Genomic DNA, 20,456 nt, shown 5'->3' with positions numbered 1-20,456 from the left:
TGGCAAAAAAAATAAAACTAAAAAAAAAATAAAGATACCCTGTACAAGACTGTATACTTTCTCAGGTCCTATGACGTAAAACAAACAAGAGTTCTCTGATATTCTGGAAGATGTGAGATATTAACAGCATTGGTTAATTAATAAGCAGGTTTACTCAGATAAGAATCACTGACTCATTATGCCACTGAAATTCCATAAGCAGGTTAATTCATATAGACCAAAAAAGCCTTTATCATCTACAATCCCATCAGCCTTTTATGTATATTCTCTTAGAAATAAGCACTCCTATTTTACAATTTTTGTATAAGTAGTATATTGAAGACTTGTATTTATTTTACTATTCTGACCCTTTCTGTAAATTAAACTCAGTTTTTTTGATCCAAGCAGGATAATAATAACAAAACTTCTAAAATTCTCTCATTCTCCCCAACTGTTGAAAAGAAATTCTTTAGAAATAAAAGTGCTGATAAAGTGATTCATCCTCGCTTTCTTATTTTCCCAAGGAAAAAATGTGAACAATAGCCCATATATTTGTATATATGAAAAATAATTATTTACTGCTAAATATTTTATTTTTATATACATGTTGAGAAAGAACACATATATACAATAAAGTCAAAGGTAACAGAATTTGCAAAGTATAGGCAATTACAACCAGTGGGGTGATATAGTGTAATACAAATCAATTTGAAATTTGTTCTTTTAGTAAATCATATGTTTTATTTTATAATTTTTATAACACACATCATTTTATGCACAACATTAAGATTTTATTTGTATTGCGAGCCTCAGGAGCACTATTAGAGAGAAATTCTCATCTCCCAAACTATAAATTACTGGAATGATTCAATTTAAAATTTAAAAGAAGAAAATAATATTTGGAAAAAAATGAGTTTATATTTTGGTACAATAAAAATATAGTTAATATTGCAAATTTAAATTTGTCATTTTTGATACAAGTAATAATGATGCTTATATTAGATATATAAAATCATATGAAGAGCTCATTGTTTTGGCTATAGGTTAATATAAAGTATTTATTTCATATAGATTACACTTCCTATCATTATACATTCTTCAGAAAAATTACTAATTTACTAAAAATATAGTAAGCTTTAAAATTCATCTATTTTCGTTAGCATTCACTTGTTTTTAACCTTCACTAATAACTAGCTGGAGGAAATAAAAGCCTTAAAAAATTAATCAAGTAGTATGAAAAATTTTTTAAATTGACTAACATATTAAGACAGAAAAAAATGGTATTGGATATTAAATTATGCCCTATGCAGTTAAATTATATGCTATTGGTCAAAGTATGAATTGGTGCAATGTTTTTGGAGACAATATTTACATGGAAATGTTATATGCAGTCTATATGTGATCTACATTTGGATATTTGCAATATATATTTATACAGCAATGTAGAAGTAAGGATTCAGAAACAACTTAAATAAACAAGAAGAAACTGTGACTATTTTTCTTTTTCTTGTGTCTTTTTTTTTCATTTATTACCCATTAAAAAAAGAAAAACAACAAAAAAAGCTTTTACTTGTGAGACAGTATGGTAATAATTGGTATGTCATGACATGACGTATGTATTTAGAAGACCAGAATGAGAGGCATTCCAAGCGTGACCCTTCTATTACACATTGCTATCTTCAGTGCAGTTGCTACAATGCTGTATATGGTTAGATTTCTAAATTTCTGTGTAAAAATATGTTTATTCCTATTTTTAAATTTTTTTTATTCATATTCTGTAAGGACTTAAAGTTCAACACATCAATACTTGATGGAAGATACCTGTTCCACGTCATGCCTAAGATATTCGATATTTAGACAGATAGTTAGGGTAAACCGAACTGCATATGTTGCAGGGTAATAATAAGTTTGTCTTCTGGAAGGTTAGCAACCTAATTTGCAGATCAAAAATTGGAGAAAAGGAAGGGATGCAATGTCAGCCAATATTTTGGCCCTAGCCTTTCAAGGTCAGTGAAGACTGAGGACAAAGGAGAACCTGTACTGTGGCATCATGTAACTCAGTTGTGCCCCAAATTTTCTGATGAAGGAGATTATGGAGCCACAGAGGAATGTGATCAATGATGTAGAGTGTGCCTAAGGAGAGTCACATGGGGAGAAAACTTTCTCTCAGGCTTTCACAGAGAGCAAACTGGTCAAGCAATGGCCATAACTCAATCACACGGCTGACACTGATAAAGGATCTGCGAAGTACAGTATAGGGTTAAAGGATAAATCCTGAGGGGACTTGACTGACCTTATCAGATATAAAAGTTACATTTCTTGTTGTATAGGTCTTGCTTTATATTGATCTTAACCATCCAACAGAAAAGTATGAAAACGAGGTATATAAAGTAAAGCTATAATAATATGCTGAGCTGTAAAAGGCTCTCGTCAACAACTTCTGTGGATAATCCACTACTATTATTGACTACTGAACTGTGTTGGACTGTTTTGCTGAATTCAAGCACCTATAATATTTAGATGCCAATAGAATACCAATCTCTGACAGAACTGAACTGGAGAGGGGCGTTACAGAGGAAGGACCATTTTGTATTTGTATATACAGAATAGTTAGGATAGATGTACGGTGCTTTCGCTTGGTTCAGTGAGAGGAAGGATTTGTAGTAGTAGTGTTTGGATGGGATGTCCTGGCTGCTTGTGCTATGGATGCCTGCTGTGAAGATAACAATGTGCAATGTATTAATCATTGACAATGTCCTATTAATCACCTTGGAAAGTGTTTCATTGATATTTGTTTCTCAATAAAATAAATTTAAAAAAGAAACTGATTTAATAAGGCACATTAGAGCTACACATGGTATCATTTACTAATTAATCACTAAAAGACTGAAGCTAATTTATCTATGGTAATACAGAAAGATATTCACGATAAAGGGAAAAAGAACAAGTAAAATAGTATATACTTACTATAAATAGTCTTCTTTATTTTCAAAAAAGAAAATGACATATTTATTTGTGTTTCAGTGTGTGCATACCAATTTCAGGAAAGATTAACAAAAGCATCCAGACGTTGGTGTTCATTTATAACAATGGTAAAATTCTTTGAAATCAATTTTAATTATTAAACCCTTATTTAAAACCATGTATCTTAAAATATATGCTTGAAAATGCAAGGCTGTACACATGATGTATTCAGACAACTATAAGAGGCCTTATATTTATCAACTAATAATTCAAGATGTACAGCAGAACTACTATTATTTAAACTACTGTATGGCCTTCTGTGCCACACCGTATGGCTTCATGTTGTTAATTTATGTAAAGTTTTGAAATATAAAATAGATTTCAGGCTACTATTATCACTTTGGGCTTGTTAAATATTACCTTAAGTGATTTTAAAATACTGATATAAATCTATCAACTGAGGATTTTGAAAAAACATCTAGACTATGGAGGATTCAAACTGGAAGACTGGGGTTGCTTAACAGTAATTGGAGTTCTCTGATTTAAAATATCCACAGATCCACATATTTGGGAGTTATTTCCATATACCACCTCAAGGAATTGGGAGGTGTTAAAAGGAGAATTTCTGGAAGGTTGGCACAACCTTAAGGCATGTGCCAAGTGCTGGTTTATTCCCTTTCTGTGCAAGCCTTAACAGCTTAACATCCACCTTTGTACTTCTAAATATACACGGTAGGATGTGTCTAAAAGTATAACTCTTAAAATATGATGTAATCAAAGAACTCCAGTTACCAGTAGGATTTGTCATTTTCTCTAATTCTAGCACAAATATTTACATTTTAGAAATTGAGAGCAATGACAATATTCATAGGTCAAAATTATAAGAAATATATTTAGAATACTTTTTAGTACAATTACTACAATGTCAGATATATTGTTTCTTACCTTGAGCTTGCAGTTTTCTTAGCAACTTGGCATCAGTGTTATCTAAGAACTCAGCATTGCCAATATTTGGAGGTCGACCCTTGCGACGTTTCATCCTGGATTCATCTCTTGCTCGCTGTCTCTCTGGGTTTGGTGGTCTTCCTCTACGACCTTCCATTGCCCTGATATGAGGAATGACATCCTCTTCTTTCAAAAGACACCACTGCATTCCCTTTTAATTGACATTTTATAGAAATAATGTTATAAATATGATAAAAATATGAGATCAATATGTCAGAATAGTCTAGGTAAAAAATAAGACACTTAAAAATTTATAAAGCAAACCTTAGAGATTTACCTTATAAATTAAATTTAAATTTATGATTTTTCATGGTCTTTTGCACGAACTTAAGGACTTACAAATTTAATTAAATGTATAGAGATTTGTACCTAAAAACAGACATATACTTCAATTACATTTCTAAACTATAATGATGATGAAGTTGGAACATACTTGAAAATATTAGTTGTGATAATAGGAAACATGGAGATAGATCTTTTACAAAAACAAAGACCATGAAATACTGGAAGGGGAGAGGATGGGGAGAAAAAGGGAGAGAAGAACTAAAATATGTTATACACATGTACCAACTCTCTATGATGGATGTAATCAATATGTACTATAAACCAACTAATAAAAATTTTGAAAAGAACAAAATAACAACAGAAAATAAAATATTAATTGTTTGAAGACCTCCTTATAGATTATTCTTGTGGGTTATCAATTCAACCAAAACATTGAACTATCAAAATACAGTGGTACCTCAGTTCATGAACTTAAGTTGTTCTATGATTTTGGAAAAGATGGTTTGTGTGAGAAAGATGGCTGCAGTTATGTGTTTGTCATCTGATGCGGAGTTTGAAAATAAAAACAAAATTTTGCCAGATGCTTCTGTTTTGTAAATCATACTGTTTATAAACAAAAGCATTCATGAACCTAAGAACCACTGTAATAGACATTTCTCTTTATAGGAATATTACAACGAATAAATGAAGACAGAATGTAAAAAGTGAGGGTATCAGCATTTTATAATACCTAATAAAAAGGCAGGCCTGATAGCTCGGTGGACTAAAGCACCTGCATATGCAGAGCACAGTGGCCAGGGTTCGATCCCTGGCATGCTATGCTGGCCAAGCCCCCAGGGCACGCTGAGATGGCAACTGAGACTGGGCATGGTGGTGCGTGCCAGTAATCCCACCACTTGGGAGGCTGTAAACAGGAGAATCACTACGAGTCTGATCTAGTATGAAACCCTGAACACCCTGTAGACCCTGCCCTAAATACAGAAAAAGAAAAACCTAATAAATTAACGGATCCAAACATCAAGTTGGAATGGGTTACCTACCATCAAGAAAAGAGACACCCAGACCAACACTAACCACCTAAAAGAGGATCATGATTTCACCTATGTAGACTTGCTCCTCCCCTCAAATCAAACTTGGATTTGATCAAGCCTCTAGATGTAATTAATTGAACTTCAGAGGAAGGACAGGATGAGCATTACAACAAAACCCAGTCTGTAGGAAATTCTGCAAATGATCTAATTTCTTCAACAAATTAAGTTTAAAAAAACTGTACAAATATTTAAAAAGACATATCAAACAATCCCCAGATTTGCATCTTGCACCACCACTAGTAATAAACTGCCTAACCGTGTTTTCTACATTTCACTGAAAACTAGGCTCATTTGCTGGCTGAGCAGCAACATAGTTAGGTCTTAACAGGATGTGCCTGTCAAGTTTCAATTCCTATTTAAGCTTTGTCGTTTTCTTTTGTTGTTGTTATTTTTTTGATTTTTATGTACATGCAAACTGATTTATTTTGAAAAGAAAGCAGTACATAAGTAAATATAGTAAATCAGTCCACCAAAAGCCAGTTTTCTAAGTAATCTCTTCGTCAACCTATTTCTTTTTTTAAGTATTAGTATCACTAAAATTTTCCTATAACAACTTCAACATGGATATGCAATCCTGTGCCACTAAATGCTGATTTTCTAGCTAACTTTTGGGGTGCCTATATTTTTTAAATGCTCAGGTGAATGGATGAACTTTTTTTCCTTGATCAAGATTTATGTATACAAGATTTATGTATACTTAGCCCTTGCTATACTATTTTATTGGTAGTAAAATAGTTACAGTGTGTGTTTTACATCTAAATTGAGATATTTGTTCTGACAGTTTTAGGCCTTTTAGCCACTTAGTAAATTGGTTATTTATCAAACTTAAATTTTGCCAAATAATTTTCAGCAAATTTCACCATAGCCGAAGTGAACAGTTATTTATTTATTTTTAAAAAATTATTTATTTATTTATTTATTTATTTTCAGAACTGGGGATTGAACTCAGGCCCCTGTGCTTGCCAGGCAAGCACTTATTCCACTGAGCCACTTCCCCAGCCCCCAATTTTTTTAAAAGCTACCTTTCTCTTTGAAAATGTAATTTCAGGATCCTTTTCTTTCTAATAGTTTATATAAAACTTTCAGAATGTCATATGTGAAACAGAATGGGTTTTAGAAGACCTTATATAGTGTATACATTTACATTACAGATAAAAGAATTGAGTATGGTTCAGTTAGGGGATGTTGAGCTACCCTCATAGGAGTTTAAAAAAAAATTTAGGCAAGGATATGCAAAGATATCAAGTATTTTTGACATTTCATATTTTATGAAAAACATTTAAATTAATATTGAACAATTATAATTTTATTGGATTTCTTTATGTTACTTCACAGTCTACTATTAAAGTATTAGTATTTAATATTAGTCTTTACTTGTTTCACAGTTCAGAGGCAAGTAATGAGAGCTTGATAAATTATAAACTTAATGGTTTTAGGAATTCTCATTCCACCCTAGTCATATGGCTTATTGAAAGCATATGCCAGTGATGGTAAACTTTTAGAGCTTTCAGCGATACAAACACATGCTACGGCATCCATGCCACAGGTTTGCTCCCACTGTGCTGAATAGCACTTTAAAAGATATGAAAGACTAAACATAGCTTTTTCTGAGAATAGAGGGATTTTATATTAAAAACGTGAGAAATATGTGGTTTGATACAATTGCGTCCATAATGCGGGTCAGGCTTTCTAGTACTCACACTAGGTTATCCTCTAAGAGTCATGCCTTGCAATATTTATTTCTTAGCTCCACACATGGAATTGTACAATTGGCCCCCTATTACTTGCCTAGATATAAAATCCCCACCTGGCAGATCAGTGACATAAATTTCCAAACTTTAAGACTCCTGGTACTGATCTTTCATGTTCTCAGTGTCCATATATGCCCAGAGTTATGTTATACTAGGTGTGACAGTTAACAGCAGAATTGAATTAGAACTCTGGTTGTTGACCCTCAATCTTTTGTTTATAATTTAAAATAACTATCTATACTATAATTTTGCCAGAAACTGCACGTTGCCTAACTTATTTTGAAATCTATTATACAAAGCACTACTTTTACCTGGGCAATACTGTATTTCACGTTAACTGGTATAGATAATAAGATTCTCTCAACTAATGGTTTTTTATACTCTTCAGTTTCCCTCAAATTCAGGCTTTGAACTTTATTTCTATGATAAAATATATGTTCATAATTTCCTTTATAAAAAATGTCTTTGGGGAAGATTATTGACAACAGAAATGACTGGCATAACAGGTATTGTCATAAACATGTATTGATTATCGATGAAAAGACTATTTTTACAAAAACTGCAGGGGTTTTACTTTTCTCATGGTATTATGCTTTTAAGAAGTATATACAGAGTCTGCTAAAAATGTATACATATTTCAGGCAAAGAAAAACTTGTATGAATTTTAATACTAAATTTATTGAGATATCATGAGATTAATACAAGTTATTTTTTGGCTTCTACAATAACAAGAGGTGCTCAAAGTTGTGGCCATTAGCTTTCAGACCTTTATTACTTTTCCTTTCCTGTAGTGTGTTCATTTTTTTCTGGACTTTGTATTTTTAAAAATACAACATCAAGTAGGAAGAGGAAGTTTTATTTTATGATTCATTTTTAACTTGTTTCTTTGCAACTTTGCCTTTTGGGGTGAGTACAGTAGACATTCAATACTCTACATTTCTGAACTTCCTTGTTGAAAAAAATTAACTCAATTATAATATATATAGTTAAGTCCTTTATATGCTATAATTTATAAAAATGCCTTTCAGAGTAAATCATCATATATTTTAAAGCAACCTTTGTCATTCACAAATTACTATGACATCTTCATATATTCCTAAGAAAAATTGGAATAACTTTCACCTTAGTATCATATTTAGGTAAATAAAAATAATTATTTTATAATTAACAAAACTCATTTAACTTACTCTTACTATTATTCTGACAATCAAATAGATAAATAAACACAAACAACGGAATAAAACAGTAGGTTCGGCATTATGTTAGTTTGTTACAATATAATGAAGCACATGTCTCTCAAAAATCTATCTTATATCCTTTTCAAGGGGTGACAAAGAGCTAGAATGGCTAACAGAAATTCATTAGAGGTGGGCTGGCAATAGAGAATGGACTTAGCACTATAATTTGTTTTGTTTCAAGTGTATCACCCCTAAAAGTATAGTTTTTACACTTCATCTTAGCCAAAAGACCACAAAGCAATTAAAAAATAAATTTCTATAAATCTCTCACCATAGGTACAGACTAAAATAAATAATAGATTAATGGTTTTTAGTTTTTTCTATTTCTGTGTAATCCTATTTGTTTGCGTTAAGGATTTCTCCTTTGCTTTTTATAGTTGATCATTAGATTGCTGCTTTTCACTTAAGAAAAAATTTCTTTAGGTTTCAATAAAGATGAGCCCTCATAAACCATCATCTAACTGTACTATACAAAATGTTGCATTATTTTCATCTTAAATTCAGAAATGTCTTAAATAAAAATGATTAATTTACACAAAACAATTATTCTCCAATGCAGATATGATCTTCCAGTACAAATTGCTACCTCGGAAGTTTTATCTGCTATATATGGAGTTTTGAAATGGCACTAATGTAAGTTTTGAAATTTTGTAAGTAAAATTACAATTTTCTTACTTTCTTGCTATATTTTTAAAAGAGGATATATGCAGAATATATTCCCCAGGAAAATATTTTATTTTAAGAATGATTAAGAATACTAATGAATCTGTAAATATAGCATTCCATTTATTATCAAACACCCAAATAGATACAGTATATGAATCTTGCAACATCCGAAATCATTATATACAACTTCATGTATCAGAAAAACCAAAGACACTAAGCTTCATTGGATTATAAGTGTACATATACTATTTATAAAAGATAACAAATGTTTTCTACATTATATTCTTGATAGAAGCAAGTTTTTAAAATTACAAAATACTTAAGAATGTAAGAAGCAAAACTCCCAAAAAACCCTGAACTCCATTGAACCATTGATCATTACATTCAATGTCAAAACTTTGACACATTTCCTTTTAGTCTTTTAACATGAAGTTTTTTTTTTTTTAAATACAAGTTTAGAAATCAAACCATAAACTGAGGCATATTATAAACACATATAATTATCACCGTATGGTAACAGTATCTTTGTGTCAAAGTGTATTTTGGCACTAAAAATTTTAGGCGGATCAAAATTATATCACATCACAGTTACTATGACAAAAACATATAACCTTTGTTAATTTTCATAGAAAATTCTTAACTGTATAGATTCTAATTTACTATGACTATAAATACATATAAATCATATAATATAGAGAAATATATATGGCTATACAGTCATATGCATCTCCAGTGCATTAAAACACTTTCTGGATTACTACTTACCTTTAACTATTAGTCTAAAAGTATATGGAAATGAATTCAATTAACTGTTTTTTTTTTTAACTAAGAGAAATGCTCTCCATTCTGCTAAAATATTGGAAGTTTAAAACATTCAGCTTTATTAATTTATCGTATTTCATTGATTAGAATTGATTTCAGCAAGACAATATGCATTTGAAAAGCACTGATCATATGTAATAAAGTCAAGGAATATCAAAGAACATTCTTTGTGTAACTAGGCTTTATAGATTAAGTCTAATTATCACTGATACAAAACTAAAAATCTTTTATTAATTGAACAGTAATTAGCTTCCCCCTCAGAGAAAAACTGTATTGAATTTAAAAACCTAAAGATGTATCTGACATAAATAATAGGAGTAAAGATCTAATAACACAAACCAAAGATTAAAAATACGAGTTTATAAAATTGTCTTCTAATATGTTTGGAACGAAAAATACTGATCTAGGATATATAGAATATGTAAAGTAGCAATGTAGTTCACTAAAATTCTAAGAATCTGAAGCAGATTTAGTATAAATCAATTTCTTTTAAGTTTGAAAAAAGATTAGAAAAACCCCATACTGTTGTAAAGAAAGTAAAACTCAAATATATTTTGGTATTTTAGAACTATCAGTAAATAGATGAGTAGGTCTGGACATAATTTGATCCTGAAAAAGTCCTGGTCAATAATGGAAAACTTTTTCCTAACTCCGAGGCTCAGTTATATCTCTGATTTGTTGAGGCTATGTAATCTTGAAAACTTCCTTAAACTTTTACACTCTAAAAATAAATATCTCAGGGCTGGGGAGATGGCTCAGTGGAATAAGCACTTCCCTGACAAGTGCAAGGGCCTGAGTTCAATCCCCAGTTCCACCAAAAAAACCAAAAAAACTCCCAAAAAACAAACAAACAAAAAAATTAAAAATAAATATCTCTATAAATTAGAAAGGGGCCAGCCAGATAGCTCAGCGGACTAAAGCACCTGCTTAGGCAGGCACAGGGACTGGGGTTCAATTCCCCGGGTGTGGTGCCAGCCCTACCCCTGGGGTACACTGAGATGACAACTAAGACTGGCTGTGGTGGCATGTGCCTGTAATTCCAGCACTTGGGAGACTAAAATCAGGAGGATCACTGAGTCCAATCTGTGTAGTAAGACCCTGTAGTCCTGTACTAAATACATTTAAAAAAATAATAAAATAAAATAAAAATTGGAAAGGCTTGCTTGCTCGTTTTCTTTCTTTCTAGGGCCGGGGAGATAGCTCAGGGGAATAAGCACTCCCCTGGCAAGCACAAGGGCCTGAGTTCAACTCCCGGTTCCACAAAAACCAAATAGCAATGTTCTCTATCTGCCACCAATATTTCCTGTCTGTCTGTCTGTCTGTCTGTCTTTCTTTCTTTCTTTCTTTCTTTCTTTCTTTCTTTCTTTCTTTCTTTCTTCCTTTTTTTTTGTTTTTTTGGAGGAATCAGGGATTGAGCTCAGGTCCTTGTGCTTGCCAGGGAAGCGCTTATTCTACAGAGCCATCTCCCCAGCTCGGCTTTCTCCATTTCTACCATTGTAAAGTTTGAGGGTAAGATAGCATGGAAAAGTCTACCTAATTTTCAAAGAAAATATTGATTGCCAGAAAACCTGTGCCAAAGGGCATAAAGGATCAATCCAGAAAATAAATATCGATTTCAATTGCCAGAGCATTTTAACCTTTTTTTTTTTTTTTGGTGGAACTGGGGATTGAACTCAGGCCCTCACGCTTGCCAGGGAAGTGCTTATCCCACTGAGCCATCTCCCCAGTCCCTTTAACCTTTTAAAAATATTTTTATGCATTTGACTGCATCTTAACCTTACCATAACTATTAGGCAAAAGTGTAATTATTATTTTCTATTTGGAAGATAAAAAAATTGAAGGAAAAATGGAGTTTGACTTTATTGTTTAGAATCATAAAACTAGTCAATGGATTAACAAGAATTCAGGCCTAGTAGATCACTCACTACTCCTTAAACTAAGATCTCTTTCACAAGATGTGATAAAAGTAAAGGGAATAATAATCATTTGCAGCTGAGAACAAGGAACAAAAGAAAACATTAAAGGGAACATAAAGGAAAAAAGACAAAGGTTCTTTTTTAAAGATTGGTGAGGTTGTGTATTTAACCTACACCTCAAAGGGAGCTGTTATGATCAGAAATATGCATGAGTAATTCAGAACAGAGGTTTTATTCTCATCTAATTATAATATATTGGGGGTGGAATCAGGATCTCATTATGTAGTTTAGACTGGCCTTGAATTCACTGGGAATGTATCCCAGGCTGGCCTTGAGTATATTGTAATCCTCTTGCCTCAGCCTCCTGAGTGCTGGCTGGCATTACAGGTGTGTGCCACTATGTCTGACTCATGATCTAATTTTAAGATCACCTACCTTCCATATTATAATAAACTTTGTAAAATACATCATATAGTGACATAGTCAGATGGATAGTATCCTTCCATAAACTTGCTCTTTTGGACTCAATTATAATTTTTTAAATTCAAATTAAGTTTTAAAAACTGTTTTTAACATGCAAATATTTTTTAACTGTGTAAACTGTAAAATTATTAACTGACTTAATGTAAGGAAAAACTTAAATTATGAAAAAGATGTATTATGTCAAAGCTTCTTGTTACTGTAACAGTAAATTGAGGTCTTATGTTTACGACAGTTCTATGTATGGCTGCACGAACTAACTGAGAAAAGGCAATGCTCCAGATTGTTGCTAAATTTACTTCATTTAGGCTATGGAACTACTTTTTGGTTCAAAAACTATACTTTTTAAAAAGTGGATACCTGCGGTCCATCTCTGGCTTCATAGAAGTCACCCACTCTTATTTTTGCACTGAAGCTGAAATTGTCCCTTGAGATATCCATTATTCCATTTCTGCTGAGATACTGAAAAAATCACATATTTTTCCACTTCAGGTTTTAATAATTACAACCCAGCTTTGATGTATAGCTAGCTTTGGGACACTAATGTTTTGCATATTCTATCAAAGGATGATGGATTTATTAGAGATCAATTTAGATTAAGTGCAATAGAACCACATAAGAAACTATTTTGTATCAATGAACTTTATCGGAGAAAGGAATACAGTTTTTCTTTACATAAACACACTTAATGTGCACCAATATGTTATTTGGTGAAAAGCATGTACCTTTATTACTTCAGGGTACTGTCTAAGTTTCTTTCCACATGGAGCATAATATGCTACTTCTCCTTGAAGGCGCCCTCCAAAGTTTCTTATTCTTGTCTCTCTCTGCCAGCTATATACAACAGAAATGAGGGTTATGACATGCTTAATGTTAGGAAAGTTTTCTAAAGATAAAAAAAATATAGTACACATGCTCTTCAGAAAACTTAAGGAAAACAAAAACAGGCTTATAATTATATAACTCCAAAACATTTACTATTACAACTCTTCAGATTTTTACCTAGATAATTCAACTCAAATTTAATCAAATGCTCAATTTAAAAATGTTAAAGTCTATTGAATTTTTAAGTAATTGTAACTGGAATTATTTTAAACAGTTCCTTAAACAATTTTTACTAAGACATTTTAGTAACTGTATCAATATGTAGGGATTTTTTTTTTTTTTTTTGAGACAGTATCTTGCTATGATGCCCAAGCCAGCCTCAAACTCATGATTTTCCTGTATCCACCTACCAAATGCTGGAGGGATTACAGGCATGTGCTACCATGCCAAGTCTGTACATGTAGCTTTGAGATCTAAAGGACCAAGTGAGAAGAGTATAATAAACCTAATTCTCTGCCATTTGGGGCCCAAGTACACCCAATCTGAAATATGTCAGCTCTGCTTGGACTATTTACCCAAACTCTGTTAGAGTCCCTTACTTTTGACCAAAATGGTTTTAATTCTTCTTTAAATTGTTTTTAGGCATGTCTTACTTGGCTGTATGAGTCTATCTCAGCTATTACATGAGGAAATAGGCCTAATTTTAGTTTTCTGACATATAAACCCTTTGCCTTTTGCTATGGCTTTTCTGTGCAATATATTATTGCACTAGTAGTGGAAATGAAAAGTATACATAAAACATGCAAAAGAAAACAGAAAACCCTTATTTTGCATACCCATATTCCAAAGGAATACGAAGTTCACGTTCATCTGTTATTCGTCTTCTTTTGGAAGTGCCTTTAAGAAAATTCAACCAGTTAATATAAAATATTAATTTATAAGGATGAAAGTTTTCTAGAAACTTTAAAAATACATTTTAATAACTTAAATTATTAGTACATTTGTCAAATTTATACATTATCTTGGTGGTTTACAACAAAATATATTGTATAAGGTAGAGGAATTTTTTTCCTTTTAGTGTAAATGACAGAATCACTGGTATATGTCTAAGAAAATATAGTCCAAACTATATGTAGATTTTTCTCTGCTTTTGGTATTAAAGAAATGACTAAAAAAGTAGAAAGGAAATAGTAGATGGAGGTCATAGAAAACCTAATTAGAGTTGTTTTCTTTCAAAGTCTGAGTTTTCAGATGAGAAAATTCAACAAATGGGTTGAATTTTTAAGACCATTTAGTTTCTATGTGTGTACATGCCTATGGTTAAAAACACTGCTAGGTCTTTCCTAATCTAAATCACATAAAAAAGGATTAAGAGTACATGTAATTTTTTGTAAGACAATTATGTTTCACAAATACAAATAAATTCATCTCAAATTAGTAAGTATTATACTAGTTTGTGGTAATGAAAGAAAAAAACTAGAAATTGCCAAGAAGAAAGTAAAATAATACCATAAAATATTTTACTGTGCACACCTCTATTGCGTAAGGTACTGAATGAGTATATAAGTTTTGAAATATTAAATGTATAAACTTTTTTCATTTATGTATTTGGTACAGAGTCTCACTATGCAGCTTGGACTTGTGTAGTGATCCTCCTGTTTTCGGTCTCCCCAGAGCTGGGATTACACGCGTGCATTACCACTCAGGTGTGGGGCTTCTTGACATATGGCATGCTTGCTAAAGCAGGTGCTTAGTCTGCTGAGCTATCTCACTAGCCCTTTAAATGTCTCAATCAAGACCTTTAAAGATTCTTTAAAGGTCTTAATAAAGACCTTCCAGAAGACTTTATTTGACTATAAAAAGTCAAAATAGGTTAAAAAAAAAAAAAGACATGGTCTGTTAGTAGAATGTGAGTATTACTTGTGAATAGAAATGATATTGACTACATGTTAAGTAGACATACAACTGCCCAAATAATCTTTTACAAAGTACAAAAGAATCCAATTATCAACTGCATGTATATATTAAAAGCAGAAAATGAGCATATGAGCAGGAAAGGGTTAAAAAATCAAGTGCTATCCTCAATCATATTTGTTTTGTTTTGCTTTTCAGACAGGATCTTGTTATACAGTTCAGGCTGGCCTTGAACTTACTTGCTATATAACCCAGGCTGGCTTCAAACTTATGATCCTACTGCCTTAGCTTCCCAAGTGCTGGGATTTTAGGTATGTGCCACTATGCCTGATATTCATCAGATTCTTAAATTCGAAGCACAGAAAAATTTTAAGGAGATCAAGAAATGGTTCATATCCTTTGAAAATACAAGCTAACCTTTCACAGCCAATCTAAAATTTACCTGTGATATTTATTTGCAATGAGATCATCTCAAGGTCACAAAATAAATTCTTATTATGATTTGACTTCTACTTTATAATGATAAAAATAAATGTAGATACCAGAGTGTGGACTGGAAGTAAGTGTGGAAGAAGATGTGCCAAGAAAAGCAGGTGACTGAGATTCAGAACATAAGGCAGCAGGAGCAGAGCCTGGGGCTTTTCCTATGTGGATGTTACGAGGTGTTGAGTGAGCTGTAAGACTGATGGAAGGGCTCTTGACAGAGGAAGTAGTTTTATTCAGTTTTATTGATGTTTTCTCTCCTTCAGTATCACTATCTGATTCATCTTGGTCTTTATCATCATCATCTTCTTCTTCTGATCCTTCTGTATCTGATTCTGAATTACTATCTGATTCTGAGAAGTAAAAGAAGCACTTGTATATTACAAATAAATAATAACAAATAATTTGCACTTTGTATCTAAACAGAATACTTAGGAATCAGAATCTGTGATCAGGAATTTAAACAAGCAATTTCCTCAGAATAAATGTAAAAAAATTTCTTATAAGCCATTTGAGTACAACGAATGCAGACTATAAATCTTTAAAACTCTTAGAATTATGTTTTCCTTAACATTTGAGTCTTAAAACAGTTCTCACATGTACTCACAAATTAGTTGTCCTTCGTAGTTTTAAACCACTTTTAATGTAACACAGATATTTAAGTAAAAGAATGAACACAACTGACTGTCCAAATTAACAGATTCTAAAGTCTTGAAAAGCATATGAAATCTAGTGTGGAGAAGAAATGCCTAGAATACTATCATCCTTTCATTTGGACTTCTGAGCAAAAGATAACTTTCTAGGGAAGATTCTTTTTAAAAAAAATTAGGTACAAGACATCATGAGGGTTGCCAAGCTATACAAATAATTATGTATAGGATAACTGTATAGGATGTATAGGATAAAATAGCAGTTCAATAAGTTTGTCCCATTTAGATAGTTCTATATATAACACATCCACTCTCTAAATATGTAAAAATCTAATACTAATTTAAACTTGATAAGCACAAGAATAAAATATACACTATATCATAAAGTTCACCAGAGCAACCACACAGCAACGTCTTGGGAATTCTATTTGGTGCGGTACTATTTGCCTATACTGAGGTTCATTGTGTAAGTTATTTTCTAGAAGTAACAAGACATATTTACTAACTATCATGCATTTTTCATTGAAGATAATAACAGGAAGAATTGTCCTAACTCTGAGAAATATTTTGTTTTTAACATATAGACACTTTAAGTTGTATAAATAATCATACTTTTCTATTTATATTGGGTACTAGGAAATTTACTAGTTAAATTTTCTAGTTAAATAACTGACTGACTAGTCAATCATAAATCTGTGAGTTTTTATAATATGTAGTTATCTTTGTATTTATAATCAAATTATCTTATATTTTACATTTTCAAAAACAGTCTGTCCATGTAAAAAAAAAAATAGAAGATGAATCAAAATCAAATCAGGGAATTACTCCATAACCTCGTATTATTTAACAAATTCTCTGTTACTAATGACTGTTCATGGGATTTAGATTTTTTGTACTTTCCTATTTTACCTTTGTTTAAAAATATCAAATGACATTTTAACAAGCAGCAGAAGAGATGAAAATAGGGAATAGTAAGTGGTTGTAATGAAAACTAGAAAATTGATGAAATTTCAAAATTCATGAATCATTCATATACACATTAAAGTTATTATATGTTCAATATCAGGCTACTAACAAGCTGAGAATTTAACTTAGAATATTTAGTGTCCTTACTCATGTATGTTACCAGCTCATAAAAATTCAGAGATATATGAAACAATGAATAATAGCAATTTTAAGTGTGTGAGTAAAGATCTTTAAAGTGTTTTGGTTCATGTAGCATTCAGAGAAATACTTTGAGATTTAAAACAGAAAGTAACCTGATTGGCTGTCCTCAGAGTCCTCATCTTCATCATCCTCCTCTTCCTCATCTTCCTCTTCATCCTCATTTGAGTCTTCAGAATCTTTACTACTAGGAATGTCTGAATCAGTTCCTCTAAATTGTTCCACCAAAGATTGTGTAGGATGGGAGTGATGCTGTATTTTTAATGTATTTACATTATTGCTAACTGCCTTTTCCTTCCCTTGACTATGCAGTATGGGAGAGGCAGAGGGCAGCACAGGTGTCTGGCTTCCAGGGGTTCTTCTCCCACTTGTACTCAAATTTACAGGTGAGGAAAAAGGGGTGCTACCTGCAGTCACAACATTTTCATTAATCTTATTCGGTATTTTAGTTTTGGTTGTAAGTGCTAGAGGAGCTTCTTGAATGACACTTTGAATAACTCCATTTGGTTGGTGATTACCTAAAAGTGCATTTGTCAAGAATGGATTAGGGTGGCTGTTTTCTACTGGTTGTTTTGGATGTGCTGGTGAGCTAGAGGTTGCTTTTGAATTTGACAAAGCTGCAATAACCTTCTTTAGGCTCTTAGATGATTCCTGTTTCTTTAACTGTGACGGAAATGCCTGTTTATGTTGTTCCTGTTGAAATATAAAGTAAAAAACAAAAGAAAATGTATCATGAAAGCAAAGACTCTTTCATTTGTCTTCAAGATCTGAAAACAGCTGCTCATATACAAATTGAAACCATGACATACAAGTGCTATAAGTGCTGTAAGTGGCAACAATGACCACTTGCATGCTGAACTTGACTAGATCTAATATATTATAAATTTAGTTTTCTTCTCTGTCTGTGTGTCTCTGTCATACATATATATGCATACTTTCTCACTGTCTCCCTCTCTTTACTGTTACTATCATTATCACAGTTATCAAAAGCAGAAATCCCAAGAACTTTTCTTTATTCTCAAGTTGGTCATATCACCATGACTTTGGAAATTAAATATTAAAATACTGCTCAAATTTAAGCCAAGTCATTATTTCTCCCCACTAACCCCTAGTATATGCTATACACCAACAGCAGTTTTACCTTTGATTAGTTTTATCAGCTTCTTGCAGGATCACCAACATTACAGACTGCACATCCAAATTACTGTTATCACGAGGTACTCATATACCTTTCCAGGTGATGTGGACCATTTGTCAAGACATAGGAATGGCATATTTTCACTGCTGTATATATTATTATAACTATTTTGTCTGCATGAAATATCTTCTTTTGCTAAATTTCAAACTGACAAGTTATTGTCAGTTTTCGTTTTTTCAGTATTTCATTTTTCAAGATTCAATCCAAGATAATCCAAGATGCTTCCCATATTTGTCTTGGCCAGAAGTCATCCTCTTCTATCTTTCAGCCTCATTACTTCCCTATACTCTGTTCTACTACATTTAGTATGATAATAGTTTTTTGGGTTTTTTTTTTTTTTGAGATAGAGTCTTGCTATGAAGTTCAGACTGGTCTTGAACCTAGTATGGAGCCCAAACTGGCCTCAAATTCTTGGTGATCCTTCTGCCTCAGATACCCAGGTGCTGGGATGACAAGTGTGCACCACCATGCCCAGCTACATAGTATTTTTTTTTAAAAATTAATGCATAGTATTTTTCATAAATCCCTCAGAGTAGAAAAACTGTCATCTATAGTCTTCCCTAAACATTACTTAGAATTCTCAGGCTGAACATATAGCTCAGAGGCATAAGCACCTGCTTGGCAAGTGCAAGGTCTCAAGTTCAATCCCTGGTACCACCAAAAAACAAAACAAAACCCCTCAGGACATGTTATATACTGGAAAAAACTCTAGATTGCTGAATAGATGTTTCTTGAAGAAAAAAAATCTCTGAAGCAAAGATCTAAGATATCACAAGGGGTAAAGATATGTATTTGCCTAGCTTGTCAGAGGCCTTGGATTTAAACCCCAACACAATAAACAAATACATACAAAGACATTAAACTGGAGGGAATGGTGGCTCAATAGTCTATGGAACTTACAGAGTACCTTTAGCACATTAACATTTTAAGGGTAAAACAGTTTACAAAAATAATTTCCTTGAGAAAAATTAATCTAAATAAATGCACATTTTGAGAAACAAAAAATTTAGCTATTGGAATAGCCTTGAAAACTGTAAAGCCAGACTAAGTAAAATTATACTAGAGTAATTAAAATATATAAAGTTCGAATAATTAAAATAAGAAAAATAGAGCCGAGTTTCTAGCTTTAGGTAAAATCTTCATTAAAAATGACTGCTTTCAAATTAAAATCACCAGTGATGGGGAGGCTGAAAACAGGAGGATCACTATGTATATGAGCTGTATAGTGAAACTCTGTACCAAATACATTAAAAAAGAAAAAGTAAATCAATGAAATTAAAATCAATAACTTTTTCAGCATCAAATCTGGTCCCATAACCCTCAAATTAGCAAAGATTTGTGTTGAGGATTTCTCAGTGCAAATGCAGATCCCACACAAAACTACTATTCTAAAAAAGCATTACTAATAAACTAAACATTTTCTACATAAACTTCACCTTATTTAACACCTTTATTGTATTAACTTAGAAAGTTATCAAGATAATACTTTGTAAACAAGGACTGCCATACTCATTCCAAGGCAATACCTTACAAAGGAAACTGTTTAATTAGTATTTATCCAGTAAATAAAACATGGAAAATTATATAAAGACCTGGATTCACCTTCTAGGAGGAATTTTATAGCAACTCTTATAGAAAATACTTTCATACATACAAGGTTTATATTTTCAGCAGAAAATATTAGTATACAACAAATGGTACCTCAATTTAGTCCACAAACAGAAGCATTTGGCAAAATTTTGTTTTTGTTTGCAAACTCTGTATATACAAACGTGCCTATTTTTCAAAATTATAGAACAAATTAAGTTCATGAGATAAGGTATCATTGTATTTTTATGTTAGTTCTTAATTGTTACATAATCATTTTGTATTTTTATAAAGTAAACTTTCCTTCTAAATACATAAGATCAAAAAGGGCCATAAAATAATTTTTTTCACTTGTTTTTTAAATTTTCTGCAATTTCTCTTTCCTATATTTTAAAGAATCTCTTCTCATACATTTATACCTATAGGTTTTAAGAATAT

General features: G+C 31.9%; 1 protein-coding gene across 1 annotated transcript in view; it reads right to left on the bottom strand.

Moving 5' to 3' along the window:
- Positions 1 to 20,456, bottom strand: part of Baz2b (bromodomain adjacent to zinc finger domain 2B) — a 338,801-nt gene that overhangs the window by 114,318 nt on the left and 204,027 nt on the right. Inside the window, exons 8-13 of the mRNA XM_023713794.1 lie at positions 17,329 to 17,926; positions 15,479 to 15,772; positions 13,859 to 13,919; positions 12,923 to 13,031; positions 12,558 to 12,659; positions 3,889 to 4,099 (exon numbers count right to left, since the gene is read on the bottom strand). Coding sequence (XP_023569562.1) covers positions 3,889 to 4,099; positions 12,558 to 12,659; positions 12,923 to 13,031; positions 13,859 to 13,919; positions 15,479 to 15,772; positions 17,329 to 17,926 — 1,375 coding nt within the window. The remainder of the gene's footprint in view (positions 1 to 3,888; positions 4,100 to 12,557; positions 12,660 to 12,922; positions 13,032 to 13,858; positions 13,920 to 15,478; positions 15,773 to 17,328; positions 17,927 to 20,456) is intronic.

This window comes from Octodon degus, unplaced genomic scaffold (genome assembly GCF_000260255.1).
Source record: "Octodon degus isolate 3935 unplaced genomic scaffold, OctDeg1.0 scaffold00032, whole genome shotgun sequence".
Lineage (NCBI taxonomy): Eukaryota > Metazoa > Chordata > Mammalia > Rodentia > Octodontidae > Octodon > Octodon degus.
The sequence above is the reverse complement of the archived record's forward strand: the minus strand, read 5'-3'. Positions and strand labels throughout refer to the sequence as shown.